This window comes from Erpetoichthys calabaricus, chromosome 15 (genome assembly GCF_900747795.2).
Source record: "Erpetoichthys calabaricus chromosome 15, fErpCal1.3, whole genome shotgun sequence".
NCBI classification, from domain to species: Eukaryota; Metazoa; Chordata; class Cladistia; order Polypteriformes; family Polypteridae; genus Erpetoichthys; species Erpetoichthys calabaricus.
The window spans coordinates 76869161-76896789 of record NC_041408.2 but is presented as its reverse complement, the minus strand read 5'-3'; the positions used below and the strand labels follow the sequence as shown (position 1 = coordinate 76896789).

Here is a 27629-nt window from a genome sequence, read left to right as displayed (position 1 = left end):
ACAAAAATAATAAACAGACAAAAATGTGGGACATGTCTCTTACATAAGTAAATAAAAAAAAAAGAAAATATTCAAGCTTTCAAAGCAGTTGAGTAAGCCCCCAAACACACCTTTTCTTTTATCAAATTTCTCCTGTTTTTTTAAAGCTGTCTTTTTTTCAGCTCTTGTTTTTCCCTCTATTTCTACGGTCTCTTAATATCTTTATCCCTTCCAAGCCCACTGCTGCTGTCTACCTGGAAGTGCACATGGGTGCCACATTTTTTAAAACTTTAAAACCAGATATTGTAACACTGAATAGAAACTAATTACAGGGGCAGTATTTGTAGACCTTTCCACTGCCTATGATACAGTGAACCACAGAGCACTTCTTTTGAAATTTGCTAGAACCATACAAAACAGTCCATTAGTTCATATAATCGAGTCACTACTGGTCAACAGAAGGTTCTACGTAGAAATGGACGGTAAAAAGAGTCGCTGGAGGAATCAGAAAAATGGACTTCTTCAAGGTTCAGTGCTGGCTCCTGTTCTGTTCAATATCTATACCAACGACCAGCCTGTGTTCACCAACATTAGGAGGCTCATTTATGCGGATGATCTCTGCTTAGCCTCCCAGTCTGTTTCCTTCCAAGATATCCAAAAGAGACTTACCAATGCCCTCAACAACCTCTCAGAGTATTACACTAAATTGTTCCTTAATGCCAACCCAGGGAAGACACAGATCTGTACATCTTAACAATAGACAATCAAACACAACTCTAGAGATTAGGTGGAATAACGAAGTACTGAAGAACACCAAACATCCTGTTTACTTAGGCATCACTCTGGACAGGACACTGTCTTTTAAAGAACATTTTTTTAAACTCAAAAAGAAGATATCCAGCAGGAATAATCTCCTTAGCAAGCTAGCAAACAGATCCTGGGAAGCAGACCCTAAGACCCTGCGGTCAATGGCCATGGCACTCTGTTATTCAACAGCAGTGTATTGTGCACCAGTGTGGGCTAGGTCAACCCATGCCAACCAGGTTGACCCCGAGCTAAATAGTGCATGCCGAATCATCACCGGCACATTGCGAACAACGTGCCTTCCTGCTTTATACAGGCTGGCCGGAATTGCACCTCCCCATATACGACAAGAAAGTAGTTCAAGAGTAGAAAGGTTCAAGCAACTGATGGACTCCAGACACCCACTTCACCATCACCAGGAGGTAAATCACCGACTACCTTCTCGTCGGAGTTTCGCCACAGTGGAACCCCTTAATCCAAAGCAGTCCACAAAACATAGGCTCGAGAGGTGGCGAGAGACTGACTGTAGCCCTCCCAATGAATCTCTTCCTACACCTCAAGAACATCTACCCAATGGAACATCCCTCTCTAGGAAAGACTGGGTCACGCTTAACCAAACTAGGTCAAAGGTGGGCAAAACAAGGGACAACCTATTTAGGTGGGGCCTCACAACAAGCACTGGATGTCCCTGTGGTGAGCCCACCCAATGGACCACATTCTCCATGAATGTTCCCGAGGCCCTACATGTGCCGATGAAGATCTTAAGGATGCTAATGACGCCGCTCTTACCTGGATACGGCAGTGGTGTGATAAGATATGATGATGACTGCTTTTATTAGAGTTTTAAGTCACTTTAAAATGGATGTAACTTTAGTGAACCAAGTATTCCCAAAAAAACTGCACATTAGCATTAAAGTGAACAGGACATTTGCTGTGTGTCAAATGTAGTACTCACTATGATTCTGCATAACGGTTATGCTCTCTTTCTTTTCAAAGTCTCCTTGGACGCCTCTGGAAAGTCTATTTTTAACTCAAAGGGACAACTATAGCAACTTTATAGTGCAGTACTGTACAGTTTTTCTTGGGAGATCTCATTGTTGCGTACTCTTTCACATTTTAAGAAACAGTTATAGTGGAAATGGGACAACAGTAAAAGGTAACATGAGACAATAGTAGAAAATACAATGAGAGAAATATAATCACGTCATTTAATTTTTTTTGATTAAAATCTAAAAGTATCCAGACTTTTTTTATTTAAATGTTTAGAAGAGTGAATACACAATTAAAAACTTACTTAGACTAAGTAAAAGATGGGTACAATGGTAATATTCAGACTTGTGCATGTCAAATTTACTTATCAAGATCATCAAATTTAAGATATATTTTAGATTCTTCAAGGTGGACTTTAAGAATATAAATATGACAGATTTTTGTTTCAAACTGCCATGGTCAAAACCCCTTTATTTGGTTCCTTTTGGTAAACAGTAAAGCACCATCACTGTGACATGATGTCAATAATGTTGAGTATACATGACTGAATCTTTTAAAATTTGATATTGGTGAAGTGTTACTTACTAAACATATGCTCAAGACGAATTAAACAAAGAACAAAGCTGTCAAAATCCATGGTCAGGTCTGGTTCTGCATATCGTGCAATAATAACTTCATGCATACGTTTGTTCAAGGTAAAACCTAAAGAGTGGGGAAAAAAAGAAATACTCAATAAGTAAGTGTGACTAATTATTATTTATTTTATTATTTGGCTGACTTGTTTAATCAAGGCGACTAACAACATTGTGACAGAGTTGGTTACATTTTGTTTGTTTTTCCACTTGAAGCATGGGTAGGGTGCAGTGAGATACTCATGGTCCCACTGCATCAGTAATGGGATTTAAACCAACAATCTTAAACCCACACTGCAGAGAATTTACGCTGTTCCATTGTGGCAGAATCTTTTTCCTCAGTTTTATTTAAATCTACAAAAACATATCAATAAATATCCACAACTCCACAAAATGATACAGTTTTAAAAAAAAACTAAAAGTTGGTTGGTCTGAAGTGAACATTTAATATAGCTTATTTAATTTAGCTTTTGTATATTAAAAACCTAGATGTATACAATCCTCATTGGTAATACAGTAGGCCTAATGTCAGACATGAAACATAACCTACAATATGTGAGATGTGTCTTGTGCTATATCAACAGCCTATAAGACAGTATTACCTTTCTTTGGTAACAGTTTTACATTACATACAGTACCTGCATCTCTTAAAGCTGCCCGCATTTCTGGTGTGCTCATTGTACCAGAATGGTCCAGATCATTCTTCTTATAGATTTCCTGCAAAATGAATTTCAATCATTTTTGGTTAATGGTCATAACTTTATATGTTATTAGACCATTATGCATCTAAATTGTTTACTTAGTGTTTGAAACAAATTATCTAAGACTAACAATGATAAGCAATAAGACAGAGAAATCATGCTCATAGTATGATAGATTATGGTGACAAAAGCAGTGGTAAAGTGACACAGAACAGGCAGCACATAGAAGAGAAAATCGGCTAGATGAAGAGTCTCTCCTAATGTCATTGTAAGTAGAAGGAGGTTGTGGAGGGGTGAGAAGCTGTGGGATTACAATTTGGTGGGGACTGGAAAGGAATTCATCAAAGGTAACAAGAATTTCTTAGCAAAATGCCTTTGATGCTGGAGAGTATGCCTTGCCCAGTATTAGTTACCATCCTACAACAGATACTGCTGGGACAGACACTGGTGCTCAGCTCCCTTATATAATACAAAGTGAGTACAGCTACTGGATGGATGGATAAGCAAGTGTTGATGAATATATGAGTATGGCATGCTTTGCAATTTTGGACTCATCCTAAATTCATTCTTGCCTTATGCCCCATGGTGCAGGAACAGGCATCAATTTCCCATAACTCTGTAGTGAGACCAAACCTATACAAAACTGGATTGATGGATAGGTTGACAGAGCTTTTACAATAATGTAGCCACCTGCTTTCAGAGAACACTTTATTTAGTAAACATGTTTAGTTTTTGGAAAAGGGGCATTTTTTTAGTGAATGAATTAAGTCAGAATTAAAATAACAGAAACAATAAATTCCTCACCAGGTATTTCTGGATTTTCTTCCACAATGTTGCAAAATCCTGCAGTCCAAGTTTACCGTTTCCAGATGTCTTTTTATGTGTTAAGGTTGATACATTGTGGCATTGCTGTAACTGCAAAGTTTTATGTCAACATGTTTTTCTTTTCTACCAACTTACTTAACTGCTCTGTATGTGGTTTTTGACACTAATGGAAAGTAACAACCAGTGTTCAGAGCAATGTCAACCTCATTTTGTTCCTTTAGTTAGTGAGGGATCACATTTAAACTCTTTTAGGATATCAGAAAAGAAATACAAAAATTCCAGTTTTTGTATCTTTTTGATTTTTTTTTATTTGTTCTTTCTTTTCTAATTTGGATTTGTTTACTTTTACTCAAAAACTATCACAGCCTGCCTTTACACTAAAGAAAGAACTGCACAGCAAAGATACGTATGGCACACCAGTTTCACCAACAAATGATGCTGAAACAAAACAATGCATAAAGACTAAAATAAACAAAAACACCATTAAAACCATTGAAAATATGCTCAGTCATCCCAGATCCCGACTTATCCTTATGTCTTCAGTCCCCATAGGTGAGCTTAAAGAAATATGACAGTGGTAGCAAAGATGTGATGTGTGATTGCATAAAAGCCGTTCCTGTAGTTGTCCACCTAGCTGACATTTAAATAAGCCTTTCTGGCACTTTCAATAACAATATTCCCTAAAATATTTTTCAACTGTACATACTGTACTCACCACATCCTGTCCATCTTTTGCAATCAACATAGTGATCCTGAACCAGCAGTTCATTTGTTGCATCCTTATTGTCCATCACACTTATAAACACATTTTTTTGTCATCTGCAACTGACCAGAGGTTTCAGAAATCTAATTTTTTTTTGCTACTCATTTCGATGACAATTATTTTCTTATCTTATTTTCTATTTCTTCTCAGCTCCCAGTTCTTTAGCCTTAAGTTGTGTTTCCTCTAAAGCCTCTACCATACTAACACTTTTATCCAACCTTTTTCGTTTCAGTGATAACCTGGACAGTTGTTAAATTTATCGGTACATTTGTAAAGTGAGTTGGATCTTTCATATAGCAATAACAACACATCGAGCACACTCCACAAAAAGCAGAGAAAATGTGATGATTCTCTTCATATATAAATGGTTTTTGAATTTTACTTTGAACTCTCACAGATTGTAGTCCATGCCGTTTTTAAAGGTGTTAACCCCCATGTGTTTTTAGTGATTGATTGATAAACTGTAACTATCACTTTTCACATCACCTGCCCTGGTCAAGCAATACAGCAGAGAATGTTTGTGCAGACCAGCGTAATGATTCTTCCAAACTTAGTAGGTACTTTCACAACCAGAGAATAATTTGTGGGTTATACACTGGACTGGCATGCTATTGTGTCTTTATTCTTTTTTTGTGCCTCTAATCAAAAACATTTTTAGGAAAGTCATTTCTAACTTCAGAATGTGAACTGCTGAATTAATTTAATTTTCTTATGATAAGAGTAATAGGTTAAATTGTCATTTCTTAAATCATATTAATTGAATTGATTCAGTTTAGTTACATTATGAATTCATATTCTTTATCAAGTTTTTTTGTTACCACTAGAAATATATACATATCCAAAAAGTAAGCAATATAATTTAAAATACCAGACCAAAATTTAGGATACATCCATAAGATTGACCATAGTTCTGCAGGTGTCCAAACAGAACCCATCAGTTTTGATATCAGTGCCTGTAAAACATAATAGTGTTGTAAAATAATGATGTATAACTAAGAAAGGAAAAAATAACTTGCTTTGATTTTATAGTCTGATACAAAATTGGGAAAAGTCAAAATGTACATAATCTGATAGCTGGCTGACCTGCCTGTGTCAGAGGGTTCATCCATCTGTCCATCCATCTACTTAACCTGTCAGGTATGGGAATCTGTTCTGCTATCATATTATGCAAGGCAAGAACCAGGACTGGATAACAGAGCATTTTGACCATAGTAACATCCACAGATGGAATAGGGAGAACAAGGAAACTCCTCAACTAGACTGAAAGGATTCAGAAACTACCCTAGACTTCTGGAGCTGTGAGGTAGAATATTTGATGCATGCAGCAGTCCACAGAAGACAGAATGTTGTTCTACACTGCAGTCTCCTGGGAAAACAACTTGAACTCAAAAGAAGCAAAATGCATGAACAAACTTATCTAGAAAGCCTGCTCTATCACATGACAATCTTTGGACACACTGGAAGGTGTAGTGGAAAAGAGGATGATGGCAAAATTGAATGTCATCATGAAAAATTCCCTCCATCCCCTCCAGGAGGTGCTATCTTTGATCACTCTTAGCCACAGATTCATTCCACCACAGTGTGCCACTGTTTTTGTTTTTTTTTCTTTGCCCAAATGCTATGAGGCAATTCAGTGTTTCCTCTGGATGTACTCTTTAAACTCATTTTGAAATATCTGAACAATATTTATTTATTGATTGATTGGCTGTATGATTTGTCCTGTGAGTCTGTATCCTTGTTTAAGTTTCTGATGCTGTATGCATCTGAATTTTCCTTTAGGATTAATCAAGTTTATCTAATCTAATCTAATCTAATGTAATCTAATCTAATCCATATCATGTAGTTAATACCCAAAACAATACTTATCTCCAAAGAAATCAACATTGTGTACCACCTGAATGTTTTAATAAAAATAGTTTGCAATATTTCATCACATCAATAAAGCAGGATTAGTGTACTAACAGATTTGTTTTGCAAATCCATTAAATTGGATAAAGTAGGTTTAGAAAATGGATGGGTGGACACATGGTGTGAATAAATATGCCCAATGATTGACTGAAAACATGCAGTCCTTTTCTATGGCAGTTACTACACTTTTTAAATTTTTTGTTTTTATTTTAATATAAGGTGCGGTCTAATGGATTAAGTAGGTATAAAAGGTGGTACTTAACATTAGGCTACAGAAACATCTTGTTTCAGTAATATTGCATCAGAATTTGATGAGCTGGCCTGTGCTATTCACTGTTAATAATGTCACCTCTCCTTTCTCATGTATATTCTGCACTTTTTTTTCCTCTGTTGTCTTCTGAGCTTTAAAAACCTTAATAGTCATAATGATTTTTTAAAAATTGTATTGAATGTCTTTATAAGTAAATATATGTTAGACATGTTTATGTAGTAAGGTTTTTGTTGGTGTTTTTTTGGCTTTGTTTTTTTTGTTGGTTATAATATTAATACATCTTTATAGCTGTTTGTTCACCGTAGAAGGCATTATGAATGAATAAACAAAGAATAAAGCTGAATTGAATATTTTGAAAGTTGGACTTGGCAGAAAAATATATATTGATACTAATTTAAAAGTCAGCTTTGTTTAAAACAAGTAAAAACTTACGCTTTGATACAATATTGTTTAGTATAGTTCTGAGTTCATGTGGAGAGATTTCCATGTCCTGTGAAAATTGAAAACAAAAAACACTTGACTAAGCTATACATTAATGAAAAAAGTTCCAATAAAAGTTGACAACACTAAGTGTAATTGGTAATTAAATACAAAGGCTGGTTGAATATAGTGTTAGATATTATAATTTGGGTCACAAAAAATAAAATGCAGTAAAAAGAAAGAAACGAAATATTGAAAAAGAAAACAAAAAACTAAAGTGAATGATCACACTGAATCAATGTCTTCTAAAAAGCACTAAGTTAACTTACATTGTTCCATTATATACAATAGTTATATATTTATCTGAGAGATTTAAATCTCACTTTATGGAGGTATTATGACCGTCAGTATTTGAACACATTACCTCCCCTGCCAGCCTGGTAAACAGATTCTTGAACTGTGCATCAATTTCACTCAATGGGACAAGTTCCTAATTGGAAAAAGAATTAGAAATTAAAATCAGTCAAGTGGAATGTACTGCCTTCCTTTAATTACTGTGGCTGAAACTTTTAAAATAGACCTGATTAGAATTTATGAGTGGTTGTTAGAGTTAAAAAGGCCTTGGTGATGGAAATGGCAAAAACATGTTTGGCCCCCAGTAACTGGCCTAAAAGGAAATGTGCCCTGTCCGTGACTTAAAAATATCTCCTACAAATCTCCTACAAAATCACAAGTAGTGAGAGGTGATGGGAACTGTGAGTAAAATCAGCACTGTTCCCTCAAAGCACTAGATTGCAGCAAGTAAACCATTGTTGAAACTGTTCATAGAGTTTGATACAAATCAAGGAATGTAAGGCTAATATTGTATAACCTTATAGTAAGATTGAATTTGGTCAGTTACAACCACCACAAAAAGGAGCAACACTAGAAGCTGTACAGAAAAGGGCAGCTACCATTGTCTTTCCACAACTAAAGAGCTTGTCCTCTTCTGATAGGCTGAGGGATCTAAACCTCTTTCATTTTTAGTAAGGTAATCCAGATCTTTTGCATTTTACAAGAGAAAATTAATATTGATCTAGCAGAATTTTTCAGTTAAATAGTGAATCATGTATTTGAGGACACTAGAAAGTAGAAGAAGAGCATTGAAGATAGAAATCAATAAGAAAATTCTCAGACAGATTTTGGGATACCAAAAAAGGCTAGCATGCTTTTCTGCTGGAGTGGAAACTTCAACAAATTTAAAATTTCCTGATTAGATACCAGGACAGTGTCATCATTCAATACCTAAAAGAACTTGAGTTAACTGAATGGTTTCTTCTTGTATGCTTTCTTCTTCTTCTTGCTCTTCATATTTTCCCACTTCTAAGTGGGGTCTCATCCTTCTCTAACCAGCTCAGTCCTGCACCTCCTCACTAGTCAAGCCCTTTTCCTTCTGTTACTTTATCCATCCACCTCTGCTTTGGCCTCCCTCATTTTCTCTTCCCCCGTACTTCCAATCCCATTACTCATTTGCCCACATATTCACTGTCTCTCCTCATCACATATCCATACCACTTCAAACTATTTTCCTTTACCATCATATATATTTCTCCCACTTTTGTTGTATCTCTGATTATGTCATTTCTTATTCTGCCCTTTTTTGTAACTCCACGCATGTATCTCAACATTCTCATTTTTGCCACTTCTAACTTCTACTCCTGCGCTCCTTTTACTGCCAGTATCTCAGCTCCATACATCATTGCTGGTCTTACCACTGTCTTAAAAACCTCATGTTTAACCTTCAGCTTAATTCTTTGATCACAGAATGCTCCTGATACCTTACTACAATTGTTCCATCAACACTCCACTCTATGGGTTATCTCTGCATTTAGTTTTCCATCCTGGGCTACCACTGATCCTAGATATTTAAATTTATCCACTCCTATCAATAGCTCTTCCTGCAGTCTAACGTCTGAATCCTGATCATCATTAAACCTCATATATTTTCTCTTCTTCCTATTTATCTTCAACCCTCTACCGTCCAAAGCCCATTCCTCATTCTTCCAACTTCCTCTCTACATCTTCCTCTTTTCTCATGCCTCATAACACAATGCCATCAGCAAAATGCCTGCACCAGGGGGGTTGGTCTTTTATCCCCTGACTCAACTCATCTATAACCAGATCAAATAGCCAAGGATTTAAAGAAGACCACTGGTGCTGATCTACTCTAATTGGAATCTTGTCTGTTATCCCCAACACCTCACTCTCTCATACATATCCTGGAAAATCCTCACATACTTCTCTGATACACCTTTCTCTGTCATGCACTTCCAGACCTCTTTAGGTGGCACTCTATCATAAGACTTCTCCAAATCAATAAACCCAATATGCAAACCTTTTCTGTTTTTCTCAATTGTACTTTATTAGCTGTCTCAATGGAGAGGCTGTATCAGTTGTTCCTCTCCCTGGCAAAAAACCAAACAGCTCCTCAAAATGTATCCCAAACCCTGAAAATGATTGTAGGAAAGACTCACTAGAGGGCCCAGAGATGTGAGGAAAGGGAGAAAGAAAACGAGAGGCAACCTTTAGCTAGTGTTGGGAGTTGGGAAAGTGGGAAGTCATCAGCAAAGCATGCAAGTTTTAGTCTCGGTAGAACTGAAGGACTTTGTTTTCCTTCTCTACTACTTTATATTTTAAATGTATTCCTCCTTTGTTATGTTTTATAAAACCCATTGTTGTAGTAAATATTTTTGTCTATGTTTAAAAGGGCTGGCATGTCCCTTATGCTTCTACAAAAGTTAAACATTTAGTTACATCAGTTAAAGACTGAAAAAGATGGCATCTTCTGCTATCAAAGAAGAAATGCAGCCGGCAGATTGGCAACATTTTCTATATGATTACAAAATAAAAAAGTGTGCAGAGAATCTCAAATAATTTCAGTGAATATCTGGTAATAAATTAAGCAATTTTTTCTTTCCATTTACCTGATCATCAAGCTTGGCATCAACAGGATCATCACAGGCCCTGAAAAATAATTTTCAGTTACTTATGCAGCCCAATATCTGTTACATACATGGAAAAAGTTACCTAGTTTGCCTAAAAACAGCATTTTTAGAAACTTTAAATCTCAATTTGACATTACAGTAGATCCTTGAAACTATCAACAGGTACCATGGAGTTCTGTAAATCGCTAAACATTACAAATGAGCTATTTAACATTATCATAATCAGCTGAGGGCGGCACGGTGGTGCAGTGGGTAGCGCTGCTGCCTCGCAGTTAGGAGACCTGGGTTCGCTTCCTGGGTCATCCCTGCGTGGAGTTTGCATGTTCTCCCCGTGTCTGCGTGGGTTTCCTCCGGGTACTCTGGTTTCCTCCCACAGTCCAAAGACATGCAGGTTAGCTGCATTGGCAATCCTAAATTGTCCCTAGTGTGTGCTTGGTGTGTGGGTGTATGTGCGTGCCCTGCGGTGGGCTGGCGCCCAGCCCAGGGTTTGTTTCCTGCCTTGCACCCTGTGTTGGCTGGGATTGGCTCCAGCAGACCCCCATGACCCTGTAGTTAGGATATAATGGATGGATAATCAGTTAAGGCAACCTCTTATGTTATTATCCAACCTCTGCAATCATGTACACAGCATACATTTATACAGCTCTGGTCCCTGTGCACAACAAAGGCACAACATAACGCCCTTGTCATGATCTACAACCTTACAAGATCACTCAAGAAAAACAGCCATGTGCTGCTCCTCATCCAAAATTTGAAATCCACTGCAACTCATGAACTGAGAACCTGGAATGAAATTTAAGTGAAAATGAGAGGCAGCTTTTTGTCTGCTTAATCTTAAATTGCAGTTGCTATAGCCAAATCAAAAACAAGGTTTAAGCAACTGTTAACTTTTGGTGATAATTAATTGCAGAGTAAAAGCAACATAGTAATTGAATCCCTGTTTTTTATATAAAAATAAAATGGAAATTGAAATTCATACTGGAATGTCTCAGAACCTTTCTAAGAATAAGCAACGGCATACAGCTGAAACTAACAATGTTAAAATGACACATTACTACCACATCCACAACCGCAGCCATCATTGATCTGAAAAGCCTATAGAAATTACTTTTTCATCCTGTCATGCATAAGTTGAGGCAAACCATGTAAGTGAATGAAACAGCAAGCTGTGATATTAGCACAGGTAGTGACCAAGGTTTCAACCTGAGAGGTGCTGCTTGATGAACTTAGGGAGCTTTAAGAATCTGAAGTATTTTGAAGGCAGCAGGAAACTTTCTACTAGTTTATGTGGAGCTTCACAAATCACTGGCAATTGTTATGGAATCCTTATTGAATACAGATGGCCTTCTTTAAGTTATTGTAGGACGTTAGCCTATCTGGAGTTCAACTTTTTATAGTCCATGATTGTCAGAAGATGCTGTAGACATTCAGCCTGAGGACTTTTGCATGGCATGTAGAACCAGTTGCCCACCAGGTACAGTATTTCCTGACAAAAGCTTAAAAGTGAGGAGTTAAGGCAGTGGCAATGTTTCCATCAGGGGAAGGAAGAAAGGCTGGAATGTAGAGAAAGAGTATAGGCGAGATGGCGTCAACACTGATCAGTGAACAGAAAGCTCTACAGCGGGTTGTGTCGAGAGCGCAGAGGATTATCGGGATACTGCTTCCAGCCCTGGAGGACATTTATGGCACACGCTTTCTCAAGGAAGGCCACCAGCATCTGCATGGATTCCACTCACCCACGCGCAGAGTCTATTTGAACTTTTCCCATCTGGCAAATGCTTCAGAGCCTTTCCTGCACGGACCTCGAGGGTCAGAAACAGTTTCATCACAAGAGCTATAAATGCACTCAATTAGTCTATCAGGTGCTTATAATTACAATCACCTGCCCTGTATATACATGTACAGTATATTGTACTTATGCTTTCATATAGTTTATTTTTCATTTTTTTTATCGTATTATTATTATTTATTATTTTATAGGAAAATAAGGATAAGTTAATGGAGGAATTCCATATTGAATCTCATTGTACCATACGATGACAAAAAAAGAATTCAATTCAACTAAACAGAAGAGAGCGTGTATTTGCAGATGATTATGATTGGCTTCTAGGTTGATTTAGATTTTCAAGAGCTATCCTTTTGGAGCTGTGTGCTTTTAGAATACTAGGGTGTATACTTGATATCATTTTTATGATGAAATGCATTAACAATCTATCTGTAAAATGTAATATACATAATTTAACTTCATTTAAATAATGTATACTATTAATAATTAAACATGTGGGGGAACAGTCCCGCAGCGGTAGCAATGAGGTGGCACTCTGTCCAAGGATTGTTCCTGCCTCACGCACTATGCTTGCTGGGACTGGCGTGACCCTGGATGGATGGAATAATTAAACATGTATAACAAAGATTTTTCAATGTTCCTTAAAAGTTTTGACGATTCTGCATTATGAGCTTATAGCTGGTTTTACATTTTGTAGAGAAACTTATTGTGTGGGGATTGTTTATGTGGAGAAAGAAAACGGAATGGACAGGAAGTGGGGATTGGTATGTTTGACAGAGATAGTACTACTACTTTTCCATCCAGGGTCGCACTCATCCCAGCAAGCATCTTGCAGGAGGCAGGAACAATCCTTGGATGGGACACCAGCTCATTGCTACTGCTGTGCCACTGTGCTCCCACTTGTTTAATACATGCTTTAATGCATTTGTTCATGAAGATGATATAAAGTATACATCTTAGTATTCTAAAATGTTTAGAGATCTCTAATATCATGAATGCAATGTATTCTGTGTGGCAAGCACTGCCTGCATGCTCCTGTCGGCGTAAAAGAAAGCCTGTTTAAGAAGCACATAGTGATTAATGACTGGGTCAGGGAACACATAGAATATGAAGCATTTAACATGCTACTTTAGTTACGATAGGATTTGAGAAACTCTAGTAAATTAAACATAGATTTCAAGATGAAGTGTATGGCATTCTACTTGAATGAAAAAATAAACTACAAGATTGAAGTGGAACATTTTGACTTTAATCTCAACATAGACTGTTTTTTTCTTCACTGTTTCTTTATTTTTCTTTCCCTTTGTGGCCCTAATATGCTTCTGTATAACACTCAGACACTAGTCTTTCATGTTGACTTTGACATCTGACCACTTCTTTTTTATTTCTGGCACTGCGCAATTTTCTGAAATTGAACTTCAGCTTCCTTTTGTTTCTCATACCACTGCTTAAGTCACCAAATATTACATTTTTTCTTTGCCTCCACTTCGCAGTTGGTGAAATTCTTCTTTTTTACATGTGCTTTTACCATTGTCTTTTAATAAAACACTGAATGGAAGGGGCTATTTATATTGAATAGTATATTCAAATACATAATGTCGAAATTCTGGGAGGAGTAGGGTTGGGGCTGTAGATGTGTGTGTGTATGTTAAAAATCACATTGATTGGGGGTTATAAAGGGGGAGTTTGTGGAACTGTTTATGCCCAGTCTTTATGCATCTGAATTTTTTTGTGCGTACGCCATGTTTTAGTGTGATTTCTACATATTTTATTATATTTTAATAATGACTTTGTGACAGATGTGCTGGAGAAAACAAACACTTTAATGAAAATATATTGTTTTGATCTTAGTTTCTTTGGTTGACTTTGGTTTAGCCCTTTGTACATTAATGAATGTTAAAACTACTTGTGAACCGGCCCTAGCAAATGTCCTTTATAAGCTTTAAAAGAAAGTACTATTTACCATTCAAACATAACACATACTATCCATCATGTTACTGCACATTATTTAAAACCAAGAGAAAATAATTTATTACATTGCCCAGTTGCCACATTTTCTAAAAACTATTCACTAGTAATATTCAGTCCTCAAGGGCAGATTTATAGTTATAATAGGGCTGTTTGTTAAATTAGTCTTCTTGGTTATTTTTTTGTTTTACTTTTTTAAGTATCTATCAGTGTGATTATTTAATTAAATTCAATGTAAATTTATATAGTGCATATGTCTTTGCCATGTTGTAAAGTAAGTCTCTTGTACTTGAAATTATTCTAGTTTTTAAAGTCACTCTGGGTATAAAGACACCTGCTAAATATAATAATAATTACACTGAATATATGTAGCTATAGCATTACTCCGGAATCAAATTTACTCATGGATGCATGTGCTATAATGTGTATAATTTCTTTTGAAAACATTTAAAGATGCAACTTACACTGCAGTGGACTGCTTTTCTGAGAAGACACGTAAACAGAAGTCTCCATCTTTGTTAGCTTCAAAGGTGGAAGGAACGACTAAGTACTCTCCAGCAGGCAGCTTGAAACGGTTGCTTATTTCTCGCATGTTAATGAAGGTCTCAGATCGGGCAGTCTGGGCATGACTGAGGAAGAAGTTCTTGTCTAAATGGACGTTCAGTTGACCATGTAACTGTTAGGATAAAAACAAAAGACACCCAAAAGAAACTGAAAAAGTATAATTTTTTTAAAAACAAGAAAGAATATTTTATAACCTGGAGAACAGTGGAAAAGAATATGATCATTTGTATCCTAAATCTCAGAGTCACACTCAGAGTCACTCCAACTGGAATAATTTAGAGTTGTCCATTAACTTAACGTGGACGTCAGAGGAGAGTCAGAGTACCTGGAGAGAATGCAAATAAAAATAGGGAGAACATGCAAACACTACATAAACAGTTAATTGTTTTTAATTTCAACCTAGATGCCTGGAGTATTATAATAATATTATGATTAACTGAAAAGGACTACTCAGTGAAGTACCAAATTTACAGAGCACTGATTATTTTTAGTGTTGCTTTATTATGTATGTATGTATGTCATATCTCTGGTTTTGACCAATCACACAGTAATGTAGTCAATATTGGCTCATGGGTTAGTGTTGCTACTGCCTCAGATCTTCAGAGACTAGGTTTGAATTCCACACTGGGGACTGTTAATGTGTAGTTTATACATTCTTCACATACACATCTGGGTTTTCTAGTTTTCTCTCACATACTAAATAAGGGTGTGTCGGATTATTGGCCTAGTGTGAGTAAATCTGTGTCCCAGGCAATGGACAGGTTTCCTTTTGTCTTCCTAAGGCATGTTTTTTTGCCATAGAACCCATGCTAACAAGAATGGCTTTCTCTTTTAGATGTTGTCCTGTTTGCTTCATCAGGCCGTGATCTTCAGCTCTCTCTGGATCGGTTTGCAGCCAAGTGTGAAGCGGCTGGGATGAGAATCAGCACCTCCAAATCCGAGACCATGGTCCTCAGCCGGAAAAGGGTGGAGTGCCCTCTCAGGGTTGGTAGCGAGATCCTGCCCCAAGTGGAGGAGTTCAAGTATCTCGGGGTCTTGTTCATGAGTGAGGGAAGAATGGAGCGTGAGATCGACAGGCGGATCGGTGCGGCATCCGCAGTAATGCGGGTGCTGCATCGGTCTGTCGTGGTGAAAAAGGTGCTGAGCCGCAAGGCGAAGCTCTCAATTTACCAGTCGATCTATGTTCCTACCCTCACCTATGGTCATGAACTATGGGTAGTGACCGAAAGAACGAGATCGCGAATACAAGCGGCTGAAATGAGTTTCCTCTGCAGGGTGTCTGGGCTTTCCCTTAAAGATAGGGTGAGAAGCTCAGTCATCCGGGAGGGGCTCAGAGTAGAGCCGCTGCTCCTCCGCATCGAGAGGAGTCAGATGAGGTGGCTCGGGCATCTGATCAGGATGCCTCCTGGACGCCTCCCTGGTGAGGTGTTCCGGGCACGTCTAACCGGGAGGAGGCCCCGGGGAAGACCCAGGACACGCTGGAGGGACTATGTCTCCCGGCTGGCCTGGGAACGCCTTGGGATTCTCCCAGAAGAGCTAGAAGAAGTGGCCGGGGAGAGGGAAGTCTGGGCATCTCTGCTCAAGCTGCTGCCCCCGCGACCCGACCTCGGATAAGCGGGAGACAATGGATGGATGGATTTCTGTATTATTTTGTCAGTGAAGTGTTGTTATGAAAATTATTAGTTTTTGCATTATATGAGGTTGCCTGGCTGGCAAAAGGGAGGGGTACAAGAAAGGGGTTAGGAATGAGATCTCAGTAAGAAAGAGAAACCTACGGTGGTAGTTGGACATTATTTCTCCATACTAATATAGATAGGCGGGGAACATTATGGCCTGTTATTATAACCATTGCTCATAAGTTAAATTCACTGAGGACATTAGAGTAAGAGAGAAAGAAAGTGAAACTATGACACACTTGGAGGATCCTAATACTTTCTGAGGATTCTGTAGCATATTGTACCTGACCATCCAGCCAAAACTACAAAGTTGCAGCGGTCTGTGACATCATGGGGTTGTTGTGGACCTGATGTCTTGAAAGAGCAGCCACCCTAAAAGCTACCTTAGAGGCCTGGCAAAGTGGCTATCTGTGAGCAAGTCTACTCATAAATATCTTGGGGCCCTGTTATCTTGCTGTTCCAGAATGTCTAGAAAAGTCATGCTGTCTGTTTTATAACCTAAGACCTGTTTTATTCCACCAGGTAAATTATATTTGAAAGTTCCTCAAACAGAGATGAATACTCTGTATCCCTTGGAAAAGTATTAATTTGGTCCAACTACACTAAAATGTCCTAGATGACATACTACGTGTGCTACAGACATTGCCTATCCATATTCATGGAAGCAGCATTGATGGATTTTCAGGGAATATTATTTCACTGCAGTTTCTTATGTTATCCTGGATAATAATCTTTCCTGTTGGATTCAGGCTCAGGAGACACTGCAACTGTTTACTTCCCATCGTTGATGCATACCTGTTTGGGGACCTGAAATAGAAAAAAGAAAAAAAAAATCTTTCAGAATAAGTATAAAATTTAATAACAGTATTAAAAAAATCAGCTTTTTGTCAGTGCTATACTGAACTCTGTGCTAGCCCCTCTTCTTACATGCTGTCTGTCCCTTATATGCCTTTTCACTCTTAACCTTGCTCATCTAATTGTCATTTTACCTCTGTTGCAGTGTTTTGTTTTTTCAGTATTTACCTGCCTGTATATTAGAACTACTGTGCAGTTTCTAGAGGTCGATCCTCATATATTATTAACAGCCCTCAAACTCTGGTTCCAGTTCTTCTGCTGCTGAATACATACATTCATATCTTCTTATGGTGGAATTTGTAACCACATGCCATTAAATCAGAAGGGGTCTCTTGTGTAAATAACTGATGCATGTACTGTGGCAGCACCATTATAGAAACCATCACACTATTAAAGGTTATCAGGGTTGCAAAGAAAAGAACATTAAAAAAAACTAAGCTAAGAAAATTTTGGAAAAATGTCCAAAGTGCTCAAGAATAAACTTAAACAGCAGAAGATCTGAAAACCTTATTTCAGAATATTTCTCATTTCCATAAAGCAATTAAGGTAATTTTATACTTTTATATACTGCTGCCCATATTTTTGATTAGATAACCTGTAGCAAAACCAGTATATCCTATTGATAACATACTTGAGCCAGCAAATTTACTGCTTTGTTCAAATAAAAGCAGACCAAGAAAGGAAAAATTACTGGATCAAATTTCCTGGGATGTTAGTCTCTGGCTTTCTTCACACATGCCTCTGACCTTGTAATTTACTTGTGAATCTGTAAACAGTATCATCAGCATGCCCTGTACTGTTTCTAAATATGTTACCTAGGTGGCAGTTTTCTTCTGTTTCTATTGATTTTAAGTGAAGGTCAAGGTGTGTTTTCTAATCAAAAAGGACACGTTCAGCGTTTTTAAAGTTGATTGTTTTCCCTAAAACATTCACCTGCTGTTATTACCCCAGATGCTTGTTTTTTAAATTTAATTTAGCAAATTTTCCAGCCTTCCTGTGAGATTTACATTAGAGCCATCAGTCTACAGGTGGAAGAAAAGCCTTAAACACTAAATCTGTCTCATAATTTAGGCAGTCTGCAGATATTTGTATATGAACCAGCCAAGTGTTACATTTTCTAAACCTTATTTTACAGTAAAGGGGTGCAGAGAGGCAAAGCTTATTCTACAAGTATTGCATATGTGGTAGTAATCATTGAGATGACATTAAATCAGTGTGCACCAGTTTAGTGTAACACAAGGGTAACTTCTCATGGAAGACACCCCAGCAGGGAAATACAGTATATCAGGGTCAAGACATTGTAAGGGGGCAATGTCACCTGCCAATTCAAAAATGCTGCCCATCTTTAGAGTCTTTAGGTTTAAAAGAATTATTTCCACTGCTTACCATATAACCTCAAATTAAATATTTAGCAGACTTGTAGCTTGTGTTGATGAGGTAGATTTTGCTTTGTTCCTGTAATGATGGATTTATAAAAAGAAATATGCAGAGTTCAATGTATCATTGCAAAAATAGAAAATTCTACTATCTGTGTGTCAAGTTAAGGAGTCTGAGGGTAGCTGAAATTTTGGCATTGGAACTTTTAACACTGTAGTTTCTACTGCCTGGAACTTTGACCATGGTTTACATGGATGTTCTCACAGAACTTCATTGTGCGTACAACAGTCCACAGATAGTTTGTGCAGTTGATTGGCTGAATTAAATTAAACAACTGCATGTGAGTATGTCAGTAATAAACTTGCATTATATGAAGGACTGCATTCTGTTCTGTGTCTATTGAAAAGCTTTGCCTCCCAGCAATCTTGCGTTAGAAAAAGTTTACAAAATGGGTAGATGAATGCCCCAGATGAAACTAAGTAGTGTAAAGATGTATCACAAATGCAAAACCTGTTGTGCCACAAACATTAAATAAGCAGCCTCAAAGTCGTACAGATATTTATATTCCTACCTCATAGATGGCAAAGCCAATCGTGTGCATGTCCTCCCCCATCTTCCTCATTCTTCTGCGGTTCTTCTGAATGAGGCCCACAATGAAGCTGCATCCTGTCTCATGGCCATGGTGTTCATCATCCTCCTCTTCTAGCTTAATCACATACTGGGGGTTCATCCAGAATGTATCTGACAGGACACAATCAAAAGTGCTTCTAAACAAAAATCTGCTTTGGGAAGATGATTAGAAGACATTACTTAATTTGAGAAAATAATTTTTACACTTTTGCTTTTGATTTAAAATTTTCCTCATATTTTTTCTAATTCCGTCCAGGCCCACAAAAAGATGTAATGTTTTACTACAGTGAGCAGTATTTATTTAACATAGTTTTTGGAGTAAAGGTTGCTCTGCTAGTTTTTCAAGATTATGTGTCTCTAATCAGACCAAACTGCCCATGGCATGTCTTCCAAGGGTTTTCTTTTGGCTGGTTTTAGTGAGGCAGGCGCACATGTAAGTTACACCCTTAACTGTTCCTTTATTATGGGAAAGGAATGGAACTGACTTTTCTGTCAGCAATGTGCTCAGGTTTTATAAAACTAAACCTTAGCAACACAATTATTCACAACAAAATATGGATAAACAGAAAATGTTAAGTAGATTATGGTTAAAAAAGTGTAAATACACTGTAATCAATAAAACTGAGATTTGATTTTCTTGATAGAACTGGTGAGAGTGTTTTACCAAAGATGGTAAGTGAAAGAAAATAGTTACAAAAAGTGTCCTATATTTATTATGAGTTATAAAACCAAGTTGTGCCACACTGTCTGTCCACCTCAGCCTGTATTGCTTAGTTTTAGATCTCTGCTGACCTTCGGCTAGGCTTAGCTTGCATGCTGTAGGTGAAGTGGAGGGAGTAAAGAGCACTGTGGTCCTCTTCATCATTCTTCAACAAACAATAGGCATGCCTTTATCCTAAGTGTATTTTACGTTTAGCTTTATATACAGTAGTGCTAGAAAGCCATCTCGCCATAAAAATCATGCCGAAACCTTTAAAATATTGACCCCACATAGAAGTGGGAAAAGATGATGAAGAAGTTTATGAACTCCTTTAGACTTTTCTCTGTTTCTACATAAATATTACCCAAAACATGATCAGAGTTTTACAAAGTCCTAAAACTAGTTAAAGAGAACTCAACTCAATAAATATCACAAAAACATTATACGTGTTCATTTATTTATTAATAAAATGATCCAGTGCCATATATGTGTGTGTGAAAAAGTATGTGAACCTTTAGAATTATCAGTTCATTTGAAGGGGAAATTAGAGTTGGGTGTGTCAATGAATGGGATGACAATAAGGTTTGAGTTTGGTAGGCCTTGACTTATATAAAGGGCGTACGTCTGGATCTTAAGCTATCAAAGTCTGAGGTTTGTGGAAGTGTGTTATGCCTCGATCAAAGGAAATTCTGAGGACCTTAGGAAAAAAAACTGTTGATGCTCACCAGGCTAGAAAAGATTACAAAACCATTTCTTAAGAGTTTGGACTCCACCAGTCCCCTGTCAGGCAGATGTGTACAACTGGAGGAAATTCAACACCATTGTTACCCTCACCAGGACTGGATGACAAACAAAGATCACTCCAGGAGGTCACAAAAAAACAGTATAACCTGTATGGATCTAAAGTCCTCTCTTGCCTTGGCTAATGTCATTGTTCTTCAGTCTACCATCAGAAGAACACCGAATGTCAATAGTGTGCATTACAGGGTTGCAAGAAGTAAGCCACTACTCTCCAAGAAGAACATTGCTGCCCATTTAAAGTTTGCTGAAGACCATGTGGAAAAACAAGAAGGCTATTGGAAGTATGTTCTGTGGGCAAATGAGTCTAAAATAGAATGTTTTGGCTTGAATGAGAAGTGTCCCGTTTGACAAAAAAGAAAACACTGCATTCCAGCATAAGAACCATCTGGGAAACATGATGGTGGCAGTATCATGAATTGGGCCTATTTTGCTTCCTCTGGACCAGGACAGCTTGCTGTCATTGACGGAACTATGAATTGTTAACTTCAACTCAAGAGAAAGGTGGGCAACTCAGTCAAACAATGACCCATAACACACAAGTTAAGTAGAAGAAATTTTATATTTTGGAATGGACAAAGTCCTGAACTTAACCTTACAGAAACGTTGTGAAAGGACATAAATCAAACCGCTCATGTTAAAAAGCCCACCAATATCCCTGATTTCAAGCAGTTCTACAAGGAGGAATGAGCTAAAATTCCTCCAAGTTGATGTGCAGGGCTGATCAGTGTGTACCAGAAACATTTATTTGTACACAAGGGGGTCGCACCAGTTGCTGAAAGCAAAGATTCAGATCCTTTTAAACACACAAATATGCAACACTGGATCATTTCGCTTAATAAAATAATAAGTATAATGTTTTGTGTTATTTGATTAATTGGGTTCCCCTTATTTTGTTTTGGGTGTAAAAATCCGATTACATTTTAGGTCATATTAGTGCAGAAATAGAGAAAATTCTGAAGGGTTCACAAATTTTCTTGCATCAATGTAGCTTTTGTTCTGCTTTATGAAGAAAGGATGAATACACTTAGATTCAGTATGTTTGCAGAATGCTTCTGATGTACTATACTGCGACAGCTGTTCTATCCTTAAATGATATATTTCAAAAGGCACAGTGTGCATTTGGTATTAGATTATTATTATCTGGCCAACACCTTTATCCATGGTGACTTAAAACATTTGAGATTTCTTTTGTTTTTCCAGTTGGAGCAAAGGCAGGTGCAGTGACTTTCTTATGGTCAAACAGTGCCAGTACCAGAACTTTGAAGGGTTTGAAGTCCAAAGCCTTAACCACTATGCCACACTGTCTACTAGATCACAGTTAATCAGCAATTTGCAGGTTTCTCTTTCAATATTTTTTTAGAGGAAAGGAATGTTGTGAGTGGTTCACGCACCTTTCAGAAGACACTCACTGCCTGTTGGTGACTTAAATGAAAGAAAAAGTATTTCTGAAGATACTTAAAATAGGTGTTATTTTCACTGATTAAATAGTGAAATAGTGATTAAATAGTGGATTTATCAAAAAGATAAAGTGTGCTGCACATAACGTTTTCTATATAAAGCTCAGAATTTGGCAGCAAAATATTTCAAGGCAATACCTTTTATGGGGAATGAAATGGAAGAATTGTGTGTTGTTGTTGCACTTGGGGCACAAACATGTTCATAAAAATAAAATCATTAAGTCTGCAGAAAAAAAACTACTGCAGTGATTTTGCTCAAAATATAGGCTAATAGCATTTAGCAATGATAACAACTGCCAAATTTAATTGGGGCCGAGTGAAACATTTTTTTTCCAAAGATCTTGTGCACCTCATCCACAAAATTGTATCTTATTGCACAGTAAAACAGACATCATTCCAAAAATGGTAAAAATCCCATGGATGCCAAAAATATGTACATCCATTGAACATTCAAAGAGAAATTTTTTATTAACTCACAATACCTTTCCTATGTTATATGTAGTGAATTCAGTATCATCCATAATGACAGAACTTTGAAATGTGATTGTATGTATCACCATAATAGCAAAACACATTACATACAGTATAAACCTGTAACAGTTACAAACGTAACAAAACAAGTCTCAAAAGAATCTCACATGGGTTGTTCCTGCAGCCGCCAGCTGTTGAACCTCTCCTCCAGCTGCCATCATAATGGCACACACTCCAATTCTTGATTTCATCACTGGTTAGTGTGTCTGGAGTTAAATTGCAAATCTCCACGCGTGAATAATGCCTCATGAAATCAGTAAAGGACATCCTGACCACAAAGAAAAAAAGATGTTTATTCATTGTAATGAAGCGATTTTCATACCTTTATTTCAGTTCAGTTCACTTTATCATTATATAGCACTCTTCTTAGTACCTGCACAGTCTTACAAATGCAAAAAAGTTGCAAAATGTTAAGTATATTTGAATATATGAGCACATATATCTGATTAAATAACAGTAACTGAGAGATCCTTAAACTTCAGCTTCAGTGTAATAGAAATCATACAAACAGAAAAGTAACCGCTTAACTCCTCTCATGGATAAAATAAAATTTTGAGTCCATGCTCTTTTGGAATAATCATTGCCAGAGTTTGGGTGGCCGTGACCAAATGGATGCCCTTTAACCCTACCAAACATACTACACTGCCAAACCTCACTTGTGCCAACGATTGTAGTATATCATGAGCACCTGGTCCTTAACTTTGATGCTACAAGTTCTCTACAGTATAAAGAGTTGATGACTCGAGGCATTAAGCTTTAATAACCTAATCCAAAAGTTGAACAAAAAGGGCTTAAATGCTCTTGTTCTCAAGCACTCAATGAATTGGTAATATTGCAAGGATTAGGAAATCAGGGGGTACACCTAAATCTGCCACTTCACTGTTCACAACTTTTACAATTTTTGATATAATAAGAGGGTGCCACATTTCCCCGTGCTTTAGGGTCTTGGAAGAAAACGTTTCCCATCTTCTAAAATAGTTGGCCACTGGGGCATAAAGTTAATTCCACAGCATCTGAAACAAGCCAGGAACCAGACGTGGTTGGGCTGCTAATCCATTTACTTACAGTGTGAGAATTATTATGCACTTTTTATGACCCCATTGTGAGTGTGTATCAGGTAATTTCTTACAGAACTGCAGGCATGCTACTACAAAATATCCATCCACACAGCACAGCAGACAGTTCATTTTAAGGATGAAGTCAAACCCACCAAAACTCTCCATCATCAGCTTTAATGTTTTGCCGTTGGGATGGCTCTACAGCGTTCCATTCAGATGAGCTGTGGTAGAAAAGGACAGAGAGTGAACAAGGAGAGCTACCAGTTCCTTGCAGAGGAAAACTATAAAAAAATTTGCAGAAAATGAAAATGACACTACAACTGAGCTACAATATTTTAATGGCAGAATATTTGTTAGTTGATATGTCATATCCAACTACTATAAAATTATGGGTTGAAAAAGTAAACATGCCTGATAACTGCAAAGGTTTGCCAGGAGAAAGGATGGCATGAGGATGGCCCAGCATGGGTCCAATGAAGTTAATTAGAAAGAGATATATTCTTGGAGCTTCAGAACTCCTATAACATGCCAGTGTAGACTGAAAGGAACCACAAAGTCAGTGTTAACCTAGTTGTGTCATGACACAGATCAAATGCTGTCATCACATTTTACCTTAGATTGCCAATCTATATTTGCTTCCTGTCAGATACAAAAAAATCACTCAGAATTTCTTATGCTGTTAACATTTTCACCCTTTTGTTTAGCTTGTATAGATCTGCAAAACAAATAAGATCTCCAGGTAAACATTCATTAAGGTTTGAAGCTTTTTCATCCTACAGCTCTCTACCAGGATATTCATGAATATCCCTTAGCTGTAACATTTTAATAAATGGTAAAGCACCTTTATTTTGTAGATAATTCCCTATAACATTACCCCTCTGAAAGTGAGCTGAAATTGTTTTACTTTCATACTTCTTCCACAATCAAATGATTGCTCTCTTTCATCAGTACACTGTTCTGTATTTTGGTAGTAGGTACTTTTAAGGCCCAAAACTGCATTTTTGCTTCATTTTTGTATTGTATGTATGAGTGATTTGATTTGATGCCATAAGTTTATTTGCACTATACAGTGCCTCTATATTTTGAACATTATGGGTGACACTTTTTGCAGTAATGAGATTGACTGATAATGTCCTGAACATGAATTGTCTTGGATTACCTAATTTAAAAGCAAGAGAGAGAGAATTTCTTGTGGACTGACCGTAAGCTCACAGTATTTCTTCAGTAAAGTAGGTGGCAGCTGGTCAGCCCCTCAACTGGCTGATGTGTCTCTGCTTTATGTAAAAGGAGGCAGGCTGTCCATAAACTACCACCAGCTTCTTCCTAGTTAAGAGAGGGAGACTGGACTTAGGTCTATGTTATCAAGGTCCAATAGTGGGCACTCTGCCTTGATATACCTAGGATTTAGTACGGGTATCTGCTGCATAGTTTTGAGTCTGGAGTTGGGATCTCAACCGAACGGAAGGTTCACCTGGAAGCCAGAAGTGAAAGAAAAAGTTGTATTGGTGGTAGTGTGTTTAATGGTGGACAAAGTGGTAGAACACATCCACCTAGCAGAGACTGATAAAATGTGTGTCGGACAAGTCCAGTGGGAGTTTTATTTGTGTTTCTTGATGTTACTTTAATTCTAACTTGTAAATATAATTATTAAACCATTGTATTTTTTTATATTATTATAAGCTTTTCTTCCATATTTATTCTTAGATGCAGTAACTCCTTGTGGAAGCTCATGTTGCAGTGCCTTTTCTAAATGCCAGTGTTTTCTTGAATCATGTTACACTGAAACGTCAGGGAGGAAATCAAGAAAATTGAAAGTAGTCAATGTGTCATATGAAAGTAATAAGAACTTTCTGTTTAGTTCCCAGTGTAGTTTCACATATCTCAGGATCGCCTTGCTACTCTCTGCCAATCTCAGAGAATTTCACAGACTTCCCATCAGTCAGTCATGGCCTCACCCACTTTGTTGGTCAGGCACATTTTGCATCTGTTGGGTTGCCTGCCCCTGCAATAGACATCTGGGTCCAAATGATGCCCTTTTGCATTGGAACACCTACAGTATATTTGTAAATCTCCATCTCATTAGGGTGCCCTCAGAGAAATTACTTCAGTAGCACTAAATACATCTTTCGTGCATGGTTCCCCCATTTGGTCACAGTGAGGTTCAAATTAAATGGAAAAACTGTGTGTATTTGCTTCAATATATGGCAAACTATTTGTCACCAATATGATACCATCTGTACCCTGGCAAACCTTTGTCAGCTGTCAGCATTAGTTTCCCTTTTTCCATGCCTACTTGTCACTCCATGCTCCAGTCCATTCCACCTGTCCCCATGGGTTTCTTATTCGGACCAACTGTTCAGTGCGACCTCGATAATTTACCTAAAAAAATATAAAAATGTTAAAATCAGCTTTGGAATGAATTAAGATATATTTCATTTTATTTTAAAAACTAGACATATTTTGAGTCTATGTTACATAGGCACCACATCTTATCTTAGCAGCACTGGGCATAAAGCAGAAATCAGGTCTGTATGAGATGCCAGTTCATCACAGAGCCTGCTCTAGAGCATTTTGGATCTGCCATTTAACTAGATCCTTGCTGACATGTGGAAAATATACATACTGAATAGACATTGTAACCAGCCAGCACAACCCACTGTACCACAAAGCAACCCCAGTACTGTGATGGACACCTGATTTCTGTACCTGCTTTTTCCAGGTCACAGACAGCAGCAGCAGTGCAGCATCCAACCCTTGAATGGGACAAGAGATGCCTAACTTGTGTGAAAAGTATTGATTGGCCTTTAATCTCATGATCTGTTTTTTCAAACTGCCTTTTCAAAACAGTATCATGGTATGAAGCAGCAACCAGTCTTTGATAAGACACCAGGACATTACAAAGGTAGAAACACTTACATTGGATCAATTTAAAATGAACTGTTATCCTATCACACCAGACTATGGGAGGAATCAGGTTTCCCTGGAAAATGCCTATAGGTTGTGGAGGATTGCCGGCTTTCCAGTCCGGCCCTCACCCCCAGGCCGCTAGGAGGAGCCCTCCGGACAGCATATTGGTGCCCCGAGTTCCAGCAGGGCCTCATGGACTTTGTAGTTTCTATACACAGCCCTGCTGGATACCTTGGGGGCCGCCAGGAGTCGCTGTGAAGGGGCTAGTGGACTCTTGCATGCCCTATAACCCGGGAGTGCGTCACAGTCACGTGACTGGAGGAAGCGACGTGCTCCCGGGATGAAGAAGAGGACTGTTTGCCCTGACCCGGAAGGAAATGGACTTGTGGGTTGTGCTTGGAACCACTTCCGGGTCAGGAGCTATAAAAGGACTAAGGAAAGCCCAGAACACTGAGCTGAGCTGGGAGGTAGGAGGGCGAAGTGTCTGGGAGTGGAGGATTGTGTTTATAGAGAGAGAATTATTGTAGTATATGAGTGGGGTGTGTGGAGTGCTTTGTGCACTGTATAATAATAAAAATAATAGTTATTGTACTTTCACCTGGTCTCAAGAGTGGTACCTGAGGGTTCGAGAGGTGGACAAACGCTACATCTGCTACAAGGTGAAGAGTGAGAAATCACATGACAGACTGTCTCAAGGCTGGGAACTAAATCCATGTTCATGGATCTATGGTACTGCTCTGCCAATGTGCTACACCATGCCCGTGTCATATTGACTTACATTTACAGGGATGTGTAACAATCACATTTAGTCCACAGTGTTTTGTTTGACTCAACTCCATTTTAACTGGAGGTCTGCTTGCCTACCGGAAGATCATCTGAGCTAAAACTGCCCTTTCATATTTACAAAGAAGAAAAATTAGTATAGTGAATTTGGACTGTACCTCTGTTGCTCCAGTCAGTGAGTAGGCATGGCCCTTCACCAGCTTCTGAAAGGTGACTGCCTCTGTTTCAGAAGCACTGGTGATCTGCAGGGAGAAAACAA

General features: G+C 37.9%; 1 protein-coding gene across 1 annotated transcript in view; it reads right to left on the bottom strand.

Moving 5' to 3' along the window:
* The window catches only part of LOC114665710 (calpain-2 catalytic subunit-like), a 73688-nt gene that overhangs the window by 3489 nt on the left and 42570 nt on the right, over positions 1–27629 (bottom strand). The window contains exons 6-19 of the mRNA XM_028820333.2: positions 27529–27612; positions 25974–26059; positions 23833–23901; positions 22730–22890; positions 19075–19244; positions 17067–17078; positions 14496–14707; positions 10257–10296; positions 7718–7783; positions 7306–7363; positions 5583–5647; positions 3911–3979; positions 3044–3122; positions 2359–2475 (exon numbers count right to left, since the gene is read on the bottom strand). Of these exons, the coding sequence (XP_028676166.1) occupies positions 2359–2475; positions 3044–3122; positions 3911–3979; positions 5583–5647; positions 7306–7363; positions 7718–7783; positions 10257–10296; positions 14496–14707; positions 17067–17078; positions 19075–19244; positions 22730–22890; positions 23833–23901; positions 25974–26059; positions 27529–27612 (1288 nt within the window). The remainder of the gene's footprint in view (positions 1–2358; positions 2476–3043; positions 3123–3910; positions 3980–5582; positions 5648–7305; positions 7364–7717; positions 7784–10256; positions 10297–14495; positions 14708–17066; positions 17079–19074; positions 19245–22729; positions 22891–23832; positions 23902–25973; positions 26060–27528; positions 27613–27629) is intronic.